Raw genomic sequence first — 21,164 nt, 5'->3', positions numbered from 1 at the left:
AAAACCACGATGGAAATAAACGAAGGCAATGACACTGGAAGTCAGAGTGAATAGGGAAGCTGAGCAGCCGTCCAGGGAGGAGGTGACGGGGCGTGGATGAGTAAGGAATGGGCGGGAGGACGGGCACGAGGGCTGTGGAGGTGGGACTGACTGCACATCCCTTCTGACTTTCATTCCTTTAATAAATATTCCCTGTGTTCACCATGGGCTGGGCACTGTCCTAGGAACGGGGGATTTAGCGTGACTAAAACCGACAAATCCTGTAGAAAGCTTCCAGTCTAGCATGCAGTGGTTCAGAGGGAGTGAGGGCTGGGGTTAGTCGTGATGTGTGTTGTGAAGAAAAATAAAACTGGCGAGGGGCCGGCGAGTGATAACATGGCTGTGACTTTAGACAGGAGTCAGGAAAGGACTCCTGCCAAGTGACATCTGGGCAGTGGCCTACGTGAAGTGAGGGGTCAGCCAGGACCTACAGGGGCAGAGGGAGGCGTGATGGGACTGGAAACCAGAAACTGGTAAAAGGAGGAAGTCTGCGAGGCCTATCAAATGGATGACAGTGCCATTTGCTGAGTCAGAGACATGTTTGGCTGATGCTAACAGGCAGCCACACGGGGGGATCAGGCTCTCAGGAGGGTGGTCTAGAGGCAGGGGTGGGCGTGATCTGAAGGAAGTTTCAAGACTGGCTGAATAATTTCCTTATCAAATTAAAAGGATCAGACTTTTCTATCTAAGGACGTTCGTTTTGGTAAACAGTAGAATCCAAAATATTTCAGTGAGTCACAATGTGCTATTTAAGTGCTACTTCATAGGACTTTCTTGAAAGTTTTTCAGACTTAAAAGCTCACAAGTAAAGTTTAGGGCAAAAAAGCTTTATTTAATTAAAAAATTATATTAGTTCATTTAAAGTATATTATAAATATTTAAGTGTTTTAATATCAACAAATATAATCTATCAAGGCAGAAAGATTGCCACAATTTAGTATAGGTAAATTAAAAACATTCCTAAATCAAAAGCCACTTGATGTTAACCATCTTCAGAACGGATCATTACTGTTTCTTAGTCAGAATAGCTGGAAGGCTGCCATCCTGTCCTCTCCTGTTCCCATGCACACATCTGTATGCGTCCTTCTATACATGCGATATTCAGATTCACTGCGCTGAGGGACGTTAGAGACTAGCTCTCAGCTTATTACCTTCAATAACTTTATCTGAGTAAAGCTGATCGATCTCTTCCTGGCTGAACCCAAACTCTTTAAGGACCTCTTCAGTGTGTTCTCCTATCAATGGGTCCCTTTCCAAAGAAGGGAGAGCTGGGGTGTTTGACAGCAGAGGTGCCGGGCGGGGACTCACACCCTGCTCCCCATCAGTGACAAATGAGCCCCGTTCCTTGTTATGCGCATGATGGGCGACCTCTTCGAGAGTCAGAACCGGAGTCACGCACGCATCTGTGCCATCAAAGACCCGGCACCACTCTGCCTTTGTCTTCTTGGCAAATACAGCTGCAAACTTCTTCTTCATCTCGGGCCAGTCAGCCATGCTCATCTGATTGGGCAGGTTATCGGATTCTAGCCCAAGACCTGAGGGGGAAAACACAATTTCATAAATTGTTATGTTTTGGGTGGAATAATTATAAAAAAAACAAAAAGGAGTTTTAAGCTTACTGTCCCAAACAGGATGTTCTATAAGGGCTTCTCAAATGGGCCAAGAGAAGAAATTCAAACTCCACTTGCAGTTGGAGCCCAAGGCTGGAGAGGGCAGAGGCAGTAGGGGTGGCAGGATTCAAAACAGACTTTCCATGCCAGGTTTTATTATTTACACTTCATCAAAAGCAGTCTAGGGAGGTAAAGGGGGGGAGTGCGTATCAACAATAAAAAAATATTAAAAAAAAAAACAGTCTAGTTTTAAAAATTTATTTTTCCCTCTGAATGGGTTTTCAAGGAATTTCCTCATGTTATTATCTGTCAGATTGAACTGAAGTAACCTCATAATGTACATAATGCTCCCAAGCCCACAGAAGATAAAATTTAAACAATTTGCACCTGTCTACCTCAGTTTTCAAGGAAGAGGCCTAACAATAAATGATTGCAATTTTATGAATAGTATTCATTTCTCTGTATTTAATCAAATGAGAGAGTTCTGGGAGGACAGTGATATTTGACTCATTACCCCCTTAAAGACACTGTGAACGAGGAACCAAAAAGTTGTAAAGTATCCAAGACTCATTGCACTGTTCCTACACAAACAGGACAGAAGGTTATCGGCCGTCCAGTCACCGGTGGGGCACACAGACTTTGCTCTTGAGCATAAAGGGCCTTGGAGGGCCCACCCCTGCGCAGGCAGGAAGGATGAAGGCACCTGCTGGGGGTTACAGGAAGGATGGCTCCTCCGGCTCATGCTTCCTTCATTGACAAGCTCCTACCCCCGCAGGACTCCAGTGCTGATTAAATGATACCCAAAAGGGCCACCTGACTAGGGTTTGGTGTAAATGTCACTTATTCCCTCACAAAAGAGGGTTTTTTAGTGTGGAAGTTTCAGGGAGAAATAATAATAAAAGCCCCTTCTTCTTATGCATATTTTGTGTAAATTTAGCCAAGTTAATAAAGTAATTCTCATTTTCATAACTCTTTCCTTCTCTCCCATGCTGAAGAACAACTAACTGTAAGCTGCTCTGAAAATGCAGAATGAAAATCTTTCATATTGACAAGAAATGATGCCTTTGTTGTATCTATAATAATAAAAGCGTAATATGCTAATTAGACCAGATGTCCTTCCGGACGACCTTCCAGATGAAGCCAGGGCTGCGAGGGCAGCCGGGTCCCACGTGCCAGAGGGAAGCCAGTGCCAGCAGCCAGGGGAAGGAAGGCCTACTCTTGCATGAATTTTGTGCATTGGGCCTCTAGTTGTTGAATAAAAGGAAACAGCTATTAATTATGATTTTATATAATTGCATGTATTAATGTAAATTATAAATTGAAAATAAAATAAAATAGTTTTGTTTGTATGTACACACAAAAAAAGGACTAGAAGGCCACATCCCAAACTAACCCCAAGTGGAAAGACAAGAAAGAATTTTTTTACTTCTTACTTTAAAAGTTCTGTAATGCTTAAAAACTGTTCTACAGTTTTTCAACTATATTTAAGTTGGTGAAGTTAATGTAGTTGATCATAAATTTCTCTCTGATGCTGGCAAAAACAATCATTGCAGCTATATACACATAACTCTGAGGAGCACATCACTAGAGGCCCGGTGCACAAAATTCGTGCACAAGGGTGTGTGTGTCTCTCAGCCCAGCCAGCACCCTCTCCAATCTGGGACACCTCAAGGGATGTCCAACAGCCCGGGATTGGGCCTAAACGGGCAGTCGGACATCCCTCTCACAATCCAGGACTACTGGCTCCCAACCGCTCGCCTGCTTGCCTGCCTGATTGCCCCTAACCGCTTCTGTCTGCTAGCCTGATCACTCCCTAACTACTCCCCTGCCAGCCTGATAGACGCCTAACTGCTCCCCTGTCGGCCTGATTGCCCCTAACTGCCCTCCCCTGCCAGCCTGGTCACTCCTAAATGCCTTCCCTTATCTGCCTGGTCCCCCTAACAGCCCTCCCCCACAGGCCTGTTCGCCCCCAACTGCCAACCCCTGTAGGCCTGGTTGCCCCCAACTGCCCTCCCCTGCTGGTCTGGTCACCCCTAACTGCCTTCCCCTGTGAGCCCGATTGCCCCTAACTGCCCTCCCCTGCCAGCCTGGTCACCCCTAACTGCCCTCCCCTGCTGGCCTGGTTGCTCCTAACTGCCCTGTCCTGCCGGCCTGGTTGCTCCCAACTGCCCTCCCCTGCAGGCCTGGTCCCCCACAACTGCCCTCCCCTGCAGGCGTGGTCCCTCCCAAGTGTCCTCCACTGCAGGCCTGGTCCCCCCCCCCAGCTGCCCACCCCTGCAGGCCTGGTCCCTCCCAACTGCCCTCCCCTGCAGGCCTGGTTCCCCCCCCCAAATGCCCTCCCCTGCAGACCTGGTCCCCACCAACTGCCCTCCCCTGCAGGCCTGGGTCCCCCACAGCTGTCCTCCCCTGCAGGCCTGGTCGCCCCCAACTGCCCTTCTCTGCCAGCCCGGTCACCCCTAACTGCTCTCCCCTGCAGGCCTGATAGTCCCCAACTGCCCTCCCTTGCAGACCTGGTCCCTCCCAACTGCCCTCCCCTGCTGGCCTGATCGCCCACAACTGCCCTCCCCTGCTGGCTATCTTGTGGTGGCCATCTTGTGTCCACATGGGGGTGGCCATCTTGTGTGTTGGAGTGATGGTCAATTTGCATACCACCTCTTTATTATATAGAATAAAATTACCTGTCAATTTAAAAGATGGGGGAAATACCCCACGGAGAATGATGGCTGTAACTGGGTTAATTATAAAGTGGGTATGTAGTGACAGACATCATGAATTTCAAAAGGCCCTGAAAGAGCGGCTGAAGTGCAGCCACAGGAGAGGGGCGGGAGGCACACGACAGGTACCCACCTTTGACCAGCAGCTTATAGAACTGGGGTTCTAACGCGCCAACAGCCATGAACTCCCCGTCGGCCGTCCTGTACGTTGTGTAGAAAGGTGCGCCACCATCTAATAGGTTCTCCCCTCGAGGCTGTTCCCACAGCCCCAGGTTTTTAGTTTTCCACAGAAAAGAACTTAGATATGCTGTGCCTTCCACCTTTAAAGAAACAGAATACAATGCCAATCCAGATAAAGAAACTGTAAAGCACGACTACTTTCTACTTAGGTTTTTCTTTAATAGTTGTGCAAAAAACCTAGGCCCGGGTGAGGACACGTGCCCCTGGGTCTGGGAAAGGCCAAGCGTCCCTGGGTCCGGGTGAGACCATGTGTCCCTGGATCCGGGTGAGGCCTCGTGCACCTAGGCCCGGGTGAGCCCAAGTGGCCCTGGGTCTGGAAGAGGCCAAGCGTCCCTGGGTCCGGGTGAGACCATGTGTCCCTGGATCCGGGTGAGGCCTCGTGCACCTAGGCCCGGGTGAGGCCACGTGCCCCTGGGTCTGGGAGAGGCCAAGCGTCCCTGGGTCCAGGTGAGACCATGCGTCCCTGGATCCGGATGAGGCCTCGTGCACCTAGGCCCGGGTGAGCCCAAGTGGCCCTGGGTCTGGGAGAGGCCAAGCGTCCCTGGGTCCGGGTGAGACCATGTGTCCCAGGATCCGGGTGAGGCCTCGTGCACCTAGGCCCGGGTGAGCCCAAGTGGCCCTGGGTCTGGGAGAGGCCAAGCGTCCCTGGGTCCAGGTGAGACCATGCGTCCCTGGATCCGGATGAGGCCTCGTGCACCTAGGCCCGGGTGAGCCCAAGTGGCCCTGGGTCTGGGAGAGGCCAAGCGTCCCTGGGTCCGGGTGAGACCATGTGTCCCTGGAGCCGGGTGAGGCCTCGTGCACCTAGGCCCGGGTGAGCCCAAGTGGCCCTGGGTCTGGGAGAGGCCAAGCGTCCCTGGGTCCGGGTGAGACCATGTGTCCCTGGATCCGGGTGAGGCCTCGTGCACCTAGGCCCGGGTGAGCTCAAGTGGCCCTGGGTCTGGGAGAGGCCAAGCGTCCCTCGGTCCGGGTGAGACCATGTGTCCCTGGATCCAGGTGAGGCCTCGTGCACCTAGGCCTGGGTGAGCCCAAGTGGCCCTGGGTCTGGGAGAGGCCAAGCATCCCTGGGTCCGGGTGAGACCATGTGTCCCTGGATCCGGGTGAGGCCACGTGCACCTAGGCCCGGGTGAGCCCAAGTGGCCCTGGGTCTGGGAGAGGCCAAGCGTCCCTGAGTCCGGGTGCGACCATGTGTCCCTGGATCCGGATGAGGCCTCGTGCACCTAGGCCCGGGTGAGCCCAAGTGGCCCTGGGTCTGGGAGAGGCCAAGCATCCCTGGGTCCGGGTGAGACCATGTGTCCCTGGATCCGGGTGAGGCCTCTTGCACCTAGGCCCGGGTGAGCCCAAGTAGCCCTGGGTCTGGGAGAGGCCAAGCATCCCTGGGTCCGGGTGAGACCATGTGTCCCTGGATCCGGGTGAGGCCGCGTGCACCTAGGCCCGGGTGAGCCCAAGTGGCCCTGGGTCTGGGAGAGGCCAAGCGTCCCTGAGTCCGGGTGCGACCATGTGTCCCTGGATCCGGATGAGGCCTCGTGCACCTAGGCCCGGGTGAGCCCATGTGGCCCTGGGTCTGGGAGAGGCCAAGCGTCCCTGGGTCCGGGTGAGACCATGTGTCCCTGGATCCGGGTGAGGCCTCATACACCTAGGCCCGGGTGAGCCCAAGTGGCCCTGGGTCTGGGAGAGGCCAAGCGTCCCTGGGTCTGGGTGCGACCATGTGTCCCTGGATCCGGATGAGGCCTCGTGCACCTAGGCCCAGGTGAGGCCACGTGCCCCTGGGTCTGGGAGAGGCCAAGCGTCCCTGGGTACGGGTGAAGCCAGATCCTGGGTCCGGGTGAGGCCGTGCGCCCCTGGATCCATCCGGGTGAGGCTGGGTCCCAGGCCCGGGTGAGACCACGCGCCCCTTGGGTATGGGTGAGGCCACGTGCCCCTTAGTCCGGGTGACGCCGTGCCCCTGGGTTCGGCCGAGACCAAACCAGAGGGAGTCGGACCTCCATTACCACCATTTGTCCACCATCCAGAGCTGAGGGGTCAGTGCTGACATGTACACATAAGGAACTACTGGACATTGAAATTGGGTCTCAAAAGAACTGTTGGTCCAGGGGGAAGCTCGCTACAGATTGATTCATTTGCCTGTCAGCATAACTATTATTGCTCGTCTCACAGTCAGTTCTTATTAGTATATATCTAGTGACATATGATCTCGCTCATCTAGGGGAAATGATGAACAACATAGACTGAGGAACAAGAACAGAACCAGAAGCAAGGAGGCATCGATCGGACTATCGGGCCTCAGAGGGAGGATAGGGGAGGGTAGGGGGAGGGTGGGGGGAGGGGGAGAGTTCAACCAAAGGACCTGTATGCATGCATATAAGCCTATACAACGGTTAAGTTCAACAGGGGATTGGGGCATGCGTGGGGAGAGGGGTGGGATGGGAATGGGGGGATGAGGACAAATATGTGACACCTTAATCAATAAAGAAATTTAAAAAAAAAAAAAAATAGTTGTGCAAAAATGTTTACCTTAAGAGTATAACAAGGTTGTATCTAATTATACAACTTCCTTGGTATTTAAGTTATGGTAGAGTGGGTTTCTACACTATTCAATTCAGAAAATACTGTTCAGAAAACTAGAAGCTATACTTTGTTCTCCCTTTCAAATAAGACTGGCAGGATATGGATAATTTTTTAAGTTAAGTGAGGATACATAGAAGTTCATTTACAGTATATTCTCTCTACTTTTTTTGTATATGTTAAAACTATCAGGATAGAAAGCTAAAAGAAAGCACAAAGGCTTTTTAATTTCCATTTCCTGATCTCAGTATTTATAAACACATACACACAGATATATAAAACATATCTCATTCTAAAGGTAAATCATATTAAGTAAAATTTAGCTTATTCTAGTTTGACTCCAAGCCCAAGATATTGTTTTACAATATCTTAGATTCAATGATCACTAGAAAGTCTCAAAATATAGGCACACCTCATTGTATTGCACCTTGAAAGTATTGTAGGTTTTATTTATTTATTTATTTATTTATTTATTTATTTATTTATTTATGTTTATTAAGGTATTGCATATGTGTCCTAACCCCCCCATTGCTCCCCCCCATGCCCTCACCCCTCTGGTGTCTGTGTCCATTGGTTAGGCCCATATGCATGCATACAAGTCCTTTGGTTGATCTCTCCCCCTTACCCCCGCCCTCTGCTACCTTCCCTCTGAGGTTTGACAGTCTGATCGATGCTTCTCTGTCTCTGGATCTGTTTTTGTTCATCAGTTTATGTTGTTCATTATATTCCACAAAGGAGTGTGATCATGTGATATTTTTCTTTCTCTGACTGGCTTATTTCTCTTAGCATAAAGCTCTCCAGTTCCATCCATGCTATTGCAAATGGTAAGAATTCCTTCTTTTTTACTGCAACATAGTTTTCCATTGTGTAGATGTACCACAGTTTTTTAATCCACTCATCTGCTGATGGGCACTGAGGCTGTTTCCAAATCTTAGCTATTTGTAAATGGTGCTGCTATGAACATAGGAGTGCATATGTTCTTTCTGATTGGTATTTCAGGTTTTTTAGGATATATTCCTAGAAGTGGGATCACTGGGTCAAATGGGAGCTCCATTTTTAGTTTTCTGAGGAAACTCCATACTGTTCTCCACAGTGGCTGTACCAGTCTGCATTCCTACCAGCAGTGCACGAAGGTTCCTTTTTCTCCGCATCCTCGCCAGCATTTGTTGTTTGTTGATTGTTGATGATAGCCATTCTGACAGATGTGAGATGGTACCATATTGTCATTTTGATTTGCATCTCTCAGATGATTAGTGACTTTGAGCATGTTTTCATGTCTCTTGGCCTTCCTTATGTCCTCTTTCGAAAAGTATCTATTTAGATCCATTGCCCATTTTTTGATCGGATCATTTATCTTCCTTTTGTTAAGCTGTATGAGTTCCCTGTAAATGTTGGAGATTAAACTGTTATCGGTGATGACATTGGCAAATATGTTCTCCCATGCAGTGGGCTTTCTTGTTGTTTTGTTGATGGTTTCTTTCGCTGTGCAGAAGCTTTTTATTTTGATGTAGTCCCATTTGCTTATTTTCTCTTTAGTTTCCATTGCCCTAGGAGTGGTATCGGTGAAGATATTGCTTCGGCACGTGTCTGAGATTTTGCTGCCTGTGGAATCCTCTAAGATTTTTATGGTTTCCCATCTTATGTTTAAGTCCTTTATCCATTTTGAGTTTATTTTTGTGTATGGTGTAAGTTGGTGGTCTAGTTTCATTTTTTTGCATGTATCTGTCCAATTTTCCCAACACCATTTATTGAAGAGACTGTCTTGACTCCATTGTATGTACTAGGTATTGCAGTTTTTATAAATTGAAGGTTTTTGGCAACCCAGAGTTGGACATATCTACTGTTACCATTTTCCCAACAAGCTCAGATGATGGTTAGCATTTTTAGCAATGAAGTGTTTTTTAATTAAAAAGTTAAGGTATGGCCCTAGTTGGTTTGGCTCAGTGGATAGAGCATCGACCTGCAGACTGAAGGGTCCTGGGTTCAATTCCGGTCAAGGGCACATGCCTGGGTTGTGGGCTAGATCCCCAGTGGGGGGCATGCAGGAGGCAGCCGATCAATGATTCTCTCTCATCATTGATGTTTCTATCTCTCTTTTCCTTTCCCTTCCTCTCTGAAATCAATAAAAAATATTTTTAAAAAGTTAAGGTATATACATTGTTTTTTAGACATGATGTTATTGCACACTTAATAGATTACAGTATAGTGTACACATAACTTTTATATGCACTGGGAAACCAAAAATTCGTGTGACTCAATTTTAATATTCACTTTATTGCAGTGGTCTGGAACTAAACCCGCAGTATCTCCCAGGTATGCCTGTTAACGATAATGTGGGTGGCACATATATGGGTTTTCTGAGTCCAGGCAAACTAGTTTAGGAATGCCAACTTCCCACCGAGTCCTGAAGGAGAAGGAATGGGCTCACGTGCTCAGCTATGACTACCACAGGCTTCATGCACGGCACTATTTAGAGAAGACCACTTCCCTATCCTTGTGGCTTACAACCCTGATGGTTCCAGCTGCCCAGAAGAAAGCCATCAAAGAGTCCTCCTCTCAGGATGCCAACAGGGGGACCAATTCCAGCTGTGAGCTGAGGGTACCAACAGGGGGCCAATTCCAGCTGTGAGCTGAGGGTACCAACAGGGGGACCAATTCCAGCTGTGAGCTGAGGGTACCAACAGGGGAACCAATTCCAGCTGTGAGCTGAGGGTACCAACAGGGAGCCAATTCCAGCTGTGAGCTGAGGGTACCAGCAGGGGGCCAATTCCAGCTGTGAGCTGAGCTACGCACAGAAGGGCCAATTCTAGCTGTTAGCATGGAATTTCTCTCAGTTACTAGCTGTGAAACAAACGCAAATTATCACTTTGGATGCATTCCAGTTTTCCTTTTTAACCCGAAACCTCATGTGCACCTGAATTTATGGCTGATACTTGACATCACCAAATAGTGGAGTTTGTATAAGGAGCCTATGGCAGTGCAATTTTTTGAATCTGTGTTACACATATCTTAGATATCCCACATATAATGATAAACACAATTATATACACATAACCTAATATATAAGAACCCTGGGTCTGTCACATCCACAATGACTGGGAGGCTTGACTGTTTGCCAGGCTGCGTGCCCAGCAGGCGAGTGGGCTGAACTGCTGACCTCTAGGAGAGAGAGAGAGAGAGAGAGAGAGAGAGAGAGAGAGAGAGAGAGAGAGAGGCGGGGCTGATCAGCAGCAGCAGCGGCTGCTGGCAAGGTCCGGATAGAGAAGCAGGGTGATCAGACCCTACTTCTCTCTCCCTCGCCAGCAGCCAAGCCTCTCTCTCTCTCTCCCAGAGGTCAGCAGTTCAGCCCGCTTGCCAGCAGCCTGGGGCGGCTGATCAGTCCCACCTCTATGATCAGGCCCGGAGATGCTGACTGGCATAGAAACCGACCAATCAGAACCAAATCTGGGTCAACTGTGAGGAGCCAATGGCTGCCTAGGAGGCAGAGCTTTTGACGCTGACTAGCATAGAAACTGACCAATCAGAACCAAATGGCTGGCAGAGGAGGGCAGTTGGGGGCGAGATCAGGCTGGCAGGGGAGGGCAGTTGGTGGGGAATAGGCCTGCAGGGGAGGGCAGTTGGGGGCCATCAGGTCAGCAGGGGAGGGCAGTTGGGGGGGACCAGGCCGGTAGGGGAGGGCAATTGGGGGTGAGATCAGGTCGGCAGGGGAGAGCAGTTGGGGGCGAGATCAGGCCAGCAGGGGAGGGCAGTTAGGGGTGACCGGGCCGGCAGGGGAGGGGAATTGGGGGCAATTGGGCAGCAGGGGAGCAGTTAGGTGTTAATCAGGCCGGCAGGGGAGCGGTTAGCGGGTGATCAGGCTGGCAGGCAGAAGCAGTTAGGGGCAATCAGGCAGGCAGGCAGGTGAGCGGTTAGGAGCCAGTAGTCCTGGATTATGAGAGGGATGTCCCAGATTGGAGAGTGTGCAGGCTGGGCTGAGGGACACCTCCCCCCTAGTGCACAAATTTCATGCACCTGGCCTCTATACACACACACACACACATTTACATACTAGTAAATAAGCAATTAAATGTCATTAATAAATTATTTAAATTATTATGAAATAAGTACTTAGCCTAAAATTCCCCTTAAAACTCCCAAGGCTCATGTTTACCCTTAGTTCAGTCCTTTTGGGCACACGGACCAGTAGAGGGCAGCAGAGGGCAATAACGCAAAGCAAGGGCTTCCCTGTCAAACTGCCTGAGTGCTTCTGACCCTTGAGCTTCTTTCCAGTCACCCTCTCCTGGTCTGAAGCTCTTCCAATGCCAGATGAGAGGAGCACACCTCCTGCAGGAGCTGTGGGCATCTGAGGAGGGCAGGCACACAGAAAGCACCCAGCCTGGCGCTTGCCTTGTAGAAAGTGAGCCTGGCACTACTGCTGCTCCTAGTGCATGCTGGGACTGGGCGAGGAGCTGAGACAGAAGGTCAATGGGCACAAAGGCCAATGTGAGCTGCACCCTGGGGCAGGATCACAAGGCACAGAAGCAGTGACGGAGCTGCAAGCGATGAGCCTGGGAGGAGAAGAAAGTATGGCAAAGGCTCCAGAGATGAGGATTCTGGTAGGAAGCAGCTTTCACAAGGTCACCGATGACAAATCCAGTTTCCTGTACAAGATTCTTCCGTTTTACGCGCTTGAGATTACCACCAAATATGGCCCCTGACCATTCCTTTTTCTTGGAGCTTTCTCTTTCCTTTGTTTCCATGACAACACTCCCTCTGGTCCCCCCACTTAGCACTGGCTATTGCTCTGCCCCCTTCCCTAGCAGACCAGTTTCGCGTGCTCCCGAATGACCGGAACCTGTTTCTAACTTCAAGTATGCATCTGGATATCTCCAGGCACTTCAAACCTGGGATCACCAAAACCAAATTCCCTTTTTTAGTAACAACAACAAATTCTTCCAGAGTGCCGGCCGCTGTTTACTCACTGCACACGCTACTCCTTTAATTCTCTCACTGCTATGTGGCAGATACCATTATTACAAAGAGCGGAGGCACTGGGAGGTTAAGTCACTTACCCAAGATCACAGAGCTAGGCAATGGCAGCACCAGGATGGAGTAAGTCAGCCATCAGAGTCTGCGCCCTTGACCATGGCCCACACTGCCTCTTCCTTCAGTAACCCTCCCCCAGGGGGCCAGTGACACATCCACCCGGTCACCCACGCCAGAAATAAGGGAGCCATCCTCGATCCTCCCTCTCCCCTCACTGCCTGTGCACTGCCAAATCCCAGCTATTCACATCTCAGATACCCCTTCAATCCACACCCATTCTACCACTAACTACGTAGTACTTGCTCTCATCTCTTGGCAATAACCCAGGAACCGTCTCTCTGCCTCCAGCCTTATCTCCCTCCAGTCCATCCCCCATCCTCCCTCTAGAGGTTGGTCCCGACGCAAACATGTAGTGGCACTGACTGGGCTCTTACCAACCAGCTGTGAGACCCTGGGCACGTTCCCAGGCTTCAATTGTCCGCCCTTTAAATAACAATGTGTTCCAAACGAAACTGCATTAGGAGAAATCACGCAGGGACGGTGCCTAGCTTACCCCCCGCAGAAGGCACATGACCAACGTAAGACAGTATCAGAACCGAAGCGTTATGATGCCCAGGTCTCCCCTACAAAGTGCAGCAAGAAGGTCCGGTCGGCTCCATTTCACCTTCGCATCCGTAAGAATCTCTCTGCGAGGGAACAGCCCAGTTTTGAAAGAGGGTTTCTTGAAAGCTATATTCTAATCACGAGAAACAGCTTGGGGAAAGTTAATAAAACACAAGAATCAGGTGAGTCATGAAAACTGTATAAGATGGACTTGGACTCCACAGCCACATGATCAAGATACGACATTCTGACTCGTGTAAAGGATATGAGGCTATTTTTTTTTTAAAGGTGTTCTTGGTAACTTGGCTTCGATCTTCAAATCTCACTGATCTCTTGTCTTGTTCAGAAAAATATTTGCGGCAGCCATCTATCACACTTAGGAGCAACTGGCAGGGCCATCATTTCCCCAGTGAACACTCACCATGCTGGCGTCAACCACCTGACCTTTGCCGGAGCGCGTGCGTTCAAAGAGAGCCATCACGATGCCCAGGGCGCACATGAGGCCACCACCACCAAAGTCAGCCAGGAGGTTCAGTGGAGCAGACGGGTTCTCACCACTGCTGCCGAGTCTTGACAGGACACCTACCAAAAAAATCGGAGACCATTAACTGTAAATTTACTGTCTCTTTTAAATAAATACGTGAACACACAGGAATAACAGTCTCTCTAGTTGCTGACATAAGTGGAAACTAGTACATAATGCTTTTCCATTTCTAAACATATCCAGCCTACTAATAAACAGGCTTTCCCTCCAACCAGGTTCCTCGTTTTGTTTTTTTCTTCTCTAAAACTTTATTCCACCGAACATTTTCAGAATTTTATTTGTAAGTTTTTTACCTATTGAGTAAAATGAGAGAAATGATTCCAGAAGCAAAAAAAAAAAGATTGTTATCGATTTAGTTTATGACTTAACAGGAGTATAATGCACTTCCATTCTTATTAGGAAAAGATACAATAATCAAACACAAGAAAAAGAGAAGGGATGAACTAGATTTGAAAAGCCAATTCTGTACTCACTCTTTCCTCAACCTTTAAATGTGTACTCACAGATTTTGAGACAATTTACTCAACAACCCACAATCCTTAAATTCTAGAATCAGGCCATTCTAAGACATGCTCTCACAGGTAACATTTCAAATAAAGTGGTATTTCGACCTGAAAAACAACAGTTGTCTAGTATCTATAAAAATCGAAAATGGTGACTCAGGCAATGCTTCTCAGTGAAGGTGGAGGAAGAGGGGTGTCAGAATCAAACCGCATCAGCATTTCCTAACGACAGAGCAGCCATCCCTATCGCCACCCAGTCCCTGACTCCCTGGCAGGGGCTTGCCTGAGAAGTGACTCCACGCGTGTAGCAAGAATGCTACTTCTGAGAGCATGTCACCCATCAGATGTGTGAAGACTGAGGACAGGGTTGAGAGGGACTGTTCCAAGACAAGCCAGCCCTTTTGGAACCACCACTCTGTCCTGATTGATTTAAACGTTCACCGTTAAGGATTCCTTTTCATGAATCAGGGTGACGTTAGAACCTGACCGGAAACAAAATGAAAAGTGCAGAGACGTCATGTTTTCCGCATACCTGACAGAGCCAAGTAGTTGATGTCATGGCCTGCTACCGTGGCGAACCTTCCTGACTGGCCAAACCCGCTCAGCCGGGCGTAGATGAGCCTGGGGTTCTCCTTCTGCAGGATCTCGGGGCCCAGCTGGAGTTTTTCCATGACACCTTGCGAGAAAAGCAACTTTTTTGGATTGAGGATGGGTGTACTCCCTTTTCTGTGGCAAACATAAGCCGGCACCCCTGCAAGGAATACTGACAACATTTGTTGTTAAACCCAACACGGCATTACCTGCAAGTGTCCGCACCAGTCTAAACTGGTGACTCAGGCAATGCTTCTCCGTGAAGGTGGAGGAGGAGCGGCGTCAGAATCAAACCTCATCAGCATTTCCCAACTACATAGCAACCAGGAGTTTGGAACCCGCAGTGAAGCCGCCACTTCTGGAATGTGTGGCTTCTGCCCCAGAATGCTGTCTCCTTCCAGCACCTCCTCATTTCCCTCCGGGCCTGTCCAAGCCTCTTCAGTCCCCACAGTGAGCACTTCCAACCCTCTCCTTGGCAGTTTATGAGAAACCGTTTGCCCTCTTGGGACAGTCACCCCGGGTCTTTGTGTGGCCCCAAACTCACTTTTGAGCACTGCTATTCCTCTTAGGACCTTTCCTTGTCCGATGCCACCATCGGTGCCTGCCCCCTGCGACCTCGGGGTGCACTTAGGCACGTACATATGCCACCTTCCCCCTCAGCCCAGAAGCTCTGGGGCAGGAGGCCTGCCTGATTCCGCGCCAGGCCTCCAAAGCGCCTGGCACCCGGACCTTCACAGAAAGGCTCAGTGACTGTCCGTGGAGAGCAAGGCGAGCTACAATAGCACCCAAGCGCTCCTGTGATCAGCAAGTACAACATCTACTGCACAAGATTCAGGTAACTGGCACCTAAAGTCTCCTGGAATTAAAAGTAATAAAAAGTTGCGTAATACACTCCTGTCATGGTTTGCCTAAGACTATGATAAATCACAAAAGAACTCTGGTCCTGACCTAGATAAACACCTCACCTGGCAGCTACTTCTGTGTTCACGGCTCTATTCCCTCCTAGTTGCCAGGCCCTGGACAAATTAACCAGTCTGAGCTTCCTTCATCTTCAGACGGGGCATTATAAATTGTGATATAACCCCAATTATACTATCCTCCAAGCTGGCTGTGAGGGGAGATGCGTTAACGCAGTGGTCGGCAAACCGCGGCTCGCGAGCCACATGCGGCTCTTTGGCCCCTTGAGTGCGGCTCTCCCACAGAATACCATGTGCGGGCGCGCACGTACAGTGCGATTGAAACTTCGTGGCCCATGCGCAGAAGTCGGTTTTCGGCTCTCAAAAGAAATTTCAATCGTTGTCCTGTTGATATTTGGCTCTGTGGACTCATGAGTTTGCCGACCACTGCATTAGCGCATCTAAACACGCCTGGCGCCTCACAGACATCCACTCCATTCACTAAACATGGACCGGCTTCCTGCTCTACAGCAGGCGAGGCTTTGGGCCTGTCCTCGAGCAGGACTGCTCTGAGCGCGGCTTAGAATGGGTCCCAGGGCTGCAGACCAAGGAGCACCTGCCGGAGGTGGTGACCACAGCGCCCAGGGAGGCTGCAGCAGGGGCGGACGGAAAGCACCCGGAGGGAGAAGGGCTGGCTTCCTTTCACTGAAAATGGGGGGACTGAACGGGAGAGTTGGAGTCACGGATGAAGCTCAGGTTTCCATGAAGGCAGCTGGGCGGACATGGTTGCATGCCCTGAGATAGATAACGCAGAAGGAGATGCCGCGGCAGGAGGGAAGACGATGGGCTGGGCTTGGGGTTTGTGGGGGCGGCAGTGCCTCTATACACAACCTGTGTATCCCCGCAGTCCAGGCTCGGAAAGAGGGGTGTGCTGAGAGAGGTGGGCATCACCTGCCTGCGAACCCTGAAACTAACGGGGCTGGAGAAGGTGGCTCCAGGGAGCAGTGCGCGTGAACTTGAGCGGGCGCTGGCGCCTGGGAACACCTGCCCTGGGGGCAGGGGGTGTCCGCCTGGGTCAGAGGGTGGCTTTGGAGGGGACACCACCCCCAGTCCCTCTCCCCGAAATGCAGCCCGATGGCTCTGTGCCGTCACGCCGCTTTCCGGGTCGAGGCCTGTGCCTCCCGTTAGATTCTCAGAGGGCTCCCCGCCCCCCAGTACTTCAGAGGCAGACAAACCCGGGTGACTCGGAAGGGAAACTGGGTGTAAGGAGAACGCGGGCACCAGCAGGACCTCGGGTTCAAAGCCGGGAGGAGGTTCCCCGGGGCCAGTGATCGAGGACCTCCAGTCAACAGGGAGGTGCCGAGAGGCTGGGCCGGAGGGGTCCCGCGGCCACCCGGCCAAGGCGCGGGGGGCGAAGGCGCGGGGGTCCCAAGGCGCGGGGGGCGAAGGGCGGGGGGCGCAGCCTCCCCCCGCTCGGCCCGGCCCGGCCCGGCCGGCGCCCGCGGGCCGCTCACCGTGGCGGAAGGGCTCCAGCAGCACGTCCGCGCGGGCGCACAGGCGCCGCACCACGGCCGCCCCGCGCCGCCGCTTCAGGTCCACGGCCAGCGAGCGCTTGCCCCGCGACAGGCGGCTCACGTCGCCCGGGGCGCCCGGCCGGTCCACACGCACCACCTGCGCCCCGAAGTCCGCCAGGACCATCCCGCAGAACGGGCCGGGCGCCAGGCCCGCCAGCTCCACCACCGAGACGCCGCGCAGCGCCATGACCGCCCGCGCTCCTTTGGGAAGGCGGAGAGCACCGGCCCGGGGCCCCGGCAGCCAGGCCCGCGCGCGCCGCCCCGAGGGCGCCGCCGCCTCCTGCGCATGCGCGCGGCCCGGACTCCGCCCAATGCGCGCGCCCCGGCCCCGCCTCCCGGGGTGATGGGCGGGGCGTCCACGGAGCCTCCGTCTATCTTGTCCCGCAGCCGCGTCCGAAATGACCCCCAGGCTTGACCTTGAGAGGCCTCTGGCCTGTCACTGTCCTCTTAGGACGCTTTTACTCTCATCTTCCTGACCCAGCCGCTGTGCCACTCCGAGCCCCTATATCTGCCCGTTCCTGGAGAAATAAAAAGTGAATAACTGTTTAAGAACGATGCTATAAATTAAAAAAAAAAAAAAAAAGGCAGCTCTAGCAGGTTTTGCTCAGTGCTTGTAGCTCCGCTTGCGGACGAGGTTCAGTTCCGATCAAGGGCGGGTACCTAGTTTGCAGGCTCAATCCCCCGCCCTGGTCAGCGTGTGCAGGAGGCAGCCAATCCACGTGTCTCTCACCTGGATGTTCCTCTCTCTCTGTCTCTCCCCCTCCCTAAAAACCAATGGAAAAATATCCTTGGGTGAGGATCATCATCATCAACAACAAAAAGGATGCTATTTCCACCTGTGGCCTGCATATTGTCTCCTTCCCCGCCCCAGCTTCTTAGCCACGGAGGACTGAATCCACACACGGCTTGAGATCCCTTCTCGATGCGCTCGATTTTGAGTTATAAACTGTGGATGACATGTCTTTCAAAAAAAAAAAAGTTCAAACTACACTACGGAATATGTATGCAGTGTAATATCAGAAGGACGTCAGAAGGGCCAAATGAGAGAGGTCTAAAAATATTTTGGATTTGTCACCTGCCATTTCTACGGATAATGACATCCGAATTTTTCATTTTAACGCACAACCTTTTTTTTTCTTTTTAAAGTACAATAGAATAAGTCATCGCAAATAGCCCTACGGCTTTTACAGATCTTCTTCTCTCATCTCTGTATGGCCTGTGTGTAGGTGGCATGGTCATTGGACTGTTCTGGAATTTTAATGGAGCCAGAAGTGGGTGCCAGCACAATCAACCTGCCCTCGTCCTTTCATAAATAGGGGTTCATGTATGCTGAGGCAGGTGATTAAAGTGGAGGCCAAATTTGGCACCATGGTAATCAAGGTCTTTCAGGCAAGCTGGAAGTAGTCTTAATCCGTTTTAGAATTATTTGGGGGTTCTTGTGGCTTCCTCTTTGTGGCCTCCTCCTTGACCCAGACACCTTCTCTTGGCCTTCACCTCTGCATAGCCTCGTTAAAAGACATACTGAGGCATATTAAGAGCTTGAGGAATTTAGAAGAGCAAAAGTCTATTCCGATCTGAGTGTCAAACTGGAAGTGGTTTCGGAGTGCTCTACCAACCTGAACTGAGGAGAGACTTCCACAGAAAAAAAAAAAAGGTGGAAGCAAAACGGAAATTGTGGATGGGCTGTGGCGTCAAGCATAGCTGGCTGTTTGTGATGGGCTGTTCTCAGGTTTTGATGGCGTCATCTTGAGGCATTTCAGGCTTAGATTTTGGTTTGCTTCTCAGGACGCCACAGCATTAGAGCCACCTCAGTCTCATGGCCTCTTTGTTTAGTTAATTTAACACTTCCTTGTCCCTCTCTCTCCAATGTTTCTCAATAGCATTTGAGAGTGCTCTTAATACGTTAGGGCAAACCATAGGAAGACACAAAAATATATGTAAAGTATAATGTCAAATGATTTGTTTTATTACTATTGTTCCCAAAAATAAAAAGCATAAAGATGTGCAGGAAGAGACGGACATAAATGCTTCAAAATACTAGTATTATGTTTGGTGCGATGATTTTTATACTAAATGCTTTTATGTATTTTACAAAATTTCTACAGTATGCTTTATAATCAGGAAAGAACAAAAAGCTATTTTTAAAGGTAACATTCCAAACATAATAAAGCATGAAATTGTCTCTGGCCATAAAATACCACCTTCTCCACAGCTGTGTCCTGCTGTGAGCTGCGTGTTGTTTCTCTCTCCTGTCAATCCCTAGCCCGTTGCCTTCTGTGGCTCTTAAAACACGCTTTACATTACGTCATCCATGCACTTACTCTCATTTGCCTATCTTCCTCCATTAGGTTTAACAAAAAACTTTGAGACACAAAGTTTTCCTGAAAGAACGGATTTATTGAGCTACTTACCAGCCAGAAAAGGGCCAGGTTCTGGGTCACACCGTCTAGACCAGCAGCCGGGCTGGATGGAGAAGGCAAACGTGCCCACCGTCCTGGGATCGCTAGGGCTGTGTTATACAACGCGTTTGAGGAAGAACGATGTAAGTTGCTTTGAAAGGATTTACATTGTCTCTAGATAAGGGGGCAGGGAAAAGGTAAATCAAAGAAAGTTCTAGAAAGTTCTGGGATAGGTGAATCGTCTGTAAGGAAGAAGTATTTGATGCTTCTGTGTCGGTTGTGGGAAACAGGCCAGAAAGTTCGCGTGTAAGCAGGATGCTGTGGCATCTGGGGGCAGCTGTTCTTTCCAGATGGCTGCTTGGAAGTCCATTCAAGGTTTCAGTACATTCAGGAAGGCTAGCGGCCTTCTGCTGGTTTCAGCCCCGACTGTTCACCAGTGAACTTCCCTCACCTCTTCCTCCCACTCTCCAGCCCGCTGTCATTTCAGTTAGGGCATCTCTGAATGTTTCTCTTCTCAGGTTAAAAACTCACGGGAGGTGAAAATTGCATTTTAAATGCTGAGCAGCTCCTGGAATAGCCCAGTATCTTTGCACAAAGTAGATGTTTATCAATTCCAGCCATGCCCTTTGCCGTTTATATTTGACTAGAGGCCCAGTGTATGAATTCATGCACCAGTGGGGTCCCTTGGCCTGGCCTGTGGGATAAGGCCGAAAAAGGCTCTCCAACATCCCCTGAGGGGTCCCGGATTGCAAGAGGGCGCAGGCCAGGCCGAGGGACCCCACCAGTGCACGATCAGGGCCGGGGAGGGACCGAGGGAGGGCTCCAGGGAGTGTCCGGCCCATCTTGCTCAGTCCTGATCACTGGACCCCAGCAGCAAGCTAAGCTACCGGTCAGAGCATCTGCCCCCTGGTGGTCAGTGCAGGTCATAGCGAGCAGTTGAGTGGCCTTAGCATATCATTAGCATATTATGCTTTGATTGACTGAATGGAAGACCGGACGACCAGACACTTAGCATATTAGGCTTTTATTATATAGGATAATTCTATCCTTTGCTTGAATATTTTTTACTTCAGCTTTTGTTTGCAATTTGCTGCATAATATTTCTTCGATATAATCTACTTGTTTGAAGTTCAAATGCAGCCCTTTCGACACTGGAAATCACCCAGCGTGACCACTTTGTGGAGCAGCTACACTGACTGACTGCATTTCTGCAGCGAGCAGAAACCCACATGCTTCATTTATGGACTTTACCTTCCCTTGGGTTTTAGAATTTAAAAGTTGGTTGCTTACCCCAGCCAACGTGGCTCAGTGGTTGAGCGTCGACCTATGAACCAGGAGGTCATGATTCCATTCCCTTAATCCCCAGTGTGGGGCATACAGGAGGCAGCCAATCAATGATTCTCTCTCATCAGTGATGTTTCTATCTCTCTCTCCCTCTCCCTTCCTCTCTGAAATCAATAAAAAAATAATATTTTTAAAAGTTGGTTGTTTAGATGATACCTTCACATTTCCCATGGCACCTGCCTACTATCTCCTCTACAGAGCCTCCGTTTTAGGAAGATTTGTAAAATCAGCCTTTCAAATTCTGGAAGTCGGTGAAATTGGGAACCATTGACAATTATCTTGGCTTCCTCCTACCTTCCTTACTAATCACTCTTTTTCACACCTCTGACTTATTTGAAAGTCCCAAGTGCTTTCTGCTGGCCACAACCCAACCTTAGGTGTCTGTCTCTACTAAGGTGAAGACTGGAATTTCAGGTTCAACATAGAGAGACTTTGGGTTGTGATGAAGTTCCCTTCCCCTTCAAGACACTCGGATTTCATTAAAGGGTCCCCTAAACGGCAACGTCTTAGAGCGGTTGAA

At 50.2% G+C, this 21,164-nt stretch overlaps 1 protein-coding gene across 1 annotated transcript; it reads right to left on the bottom strand.

Moving 5' to 3' along the window:
- Nucleotides 1-856: 856 nt before the first annotated feature.
- On the bottom strand, nucleotides 857-17,172 carry AMACR (alpha-methylacyl-CoA racemase). The gene is made up of 5 exons (XM_054714327.1): nucleotides 16,842-17,172; nucleotides 14,373-14,516; nucleotides 13,215-13,375; nucleotides 4,497-4,683; nucleotides 857-1,574 (listed from the first exon to the last, which is right to left on the bottom strand). The coding sequence occupies exons 1-5, from the start codon at nucleotides 17,086-17,088 to the stop codon at nucleotides 1,165-1,167; spliced, it is 1,149 nt and encodes a 382-aa protein (XP_054570302.1). The 5' UTR covers nucleotides 17,089-17,172; the 3' UTR covers nucleotides 857-1,164.
- Between the last annotated feature and the right edge of the window lie 3,992 nt (nucleotides 17,173-21,164).

The sequence above is a fragment of the Eptesicus fuscus genome, chromosome 4 (genome assembly GCF_027574615.1).
Source record: "Eptesicus fuscus isolate TK198812 chromosome 4, DD_ASM_mEF_20220401, whole genome shotgun sequence".
In the NCBI taxonomy this organism is placed as follows: domain Eukaryota; kingdom Metazoa; phylum Chordata; class Mammalia; order Chiroptera; family Vespertilionidae; genus Eptesicus; species Eptesicus fuscus.
The sequence above is the reverse complement of the archived record's forward strand: the minus strand, read 5'-3'. Positions and strand labels throughout refer to the sequence as shown.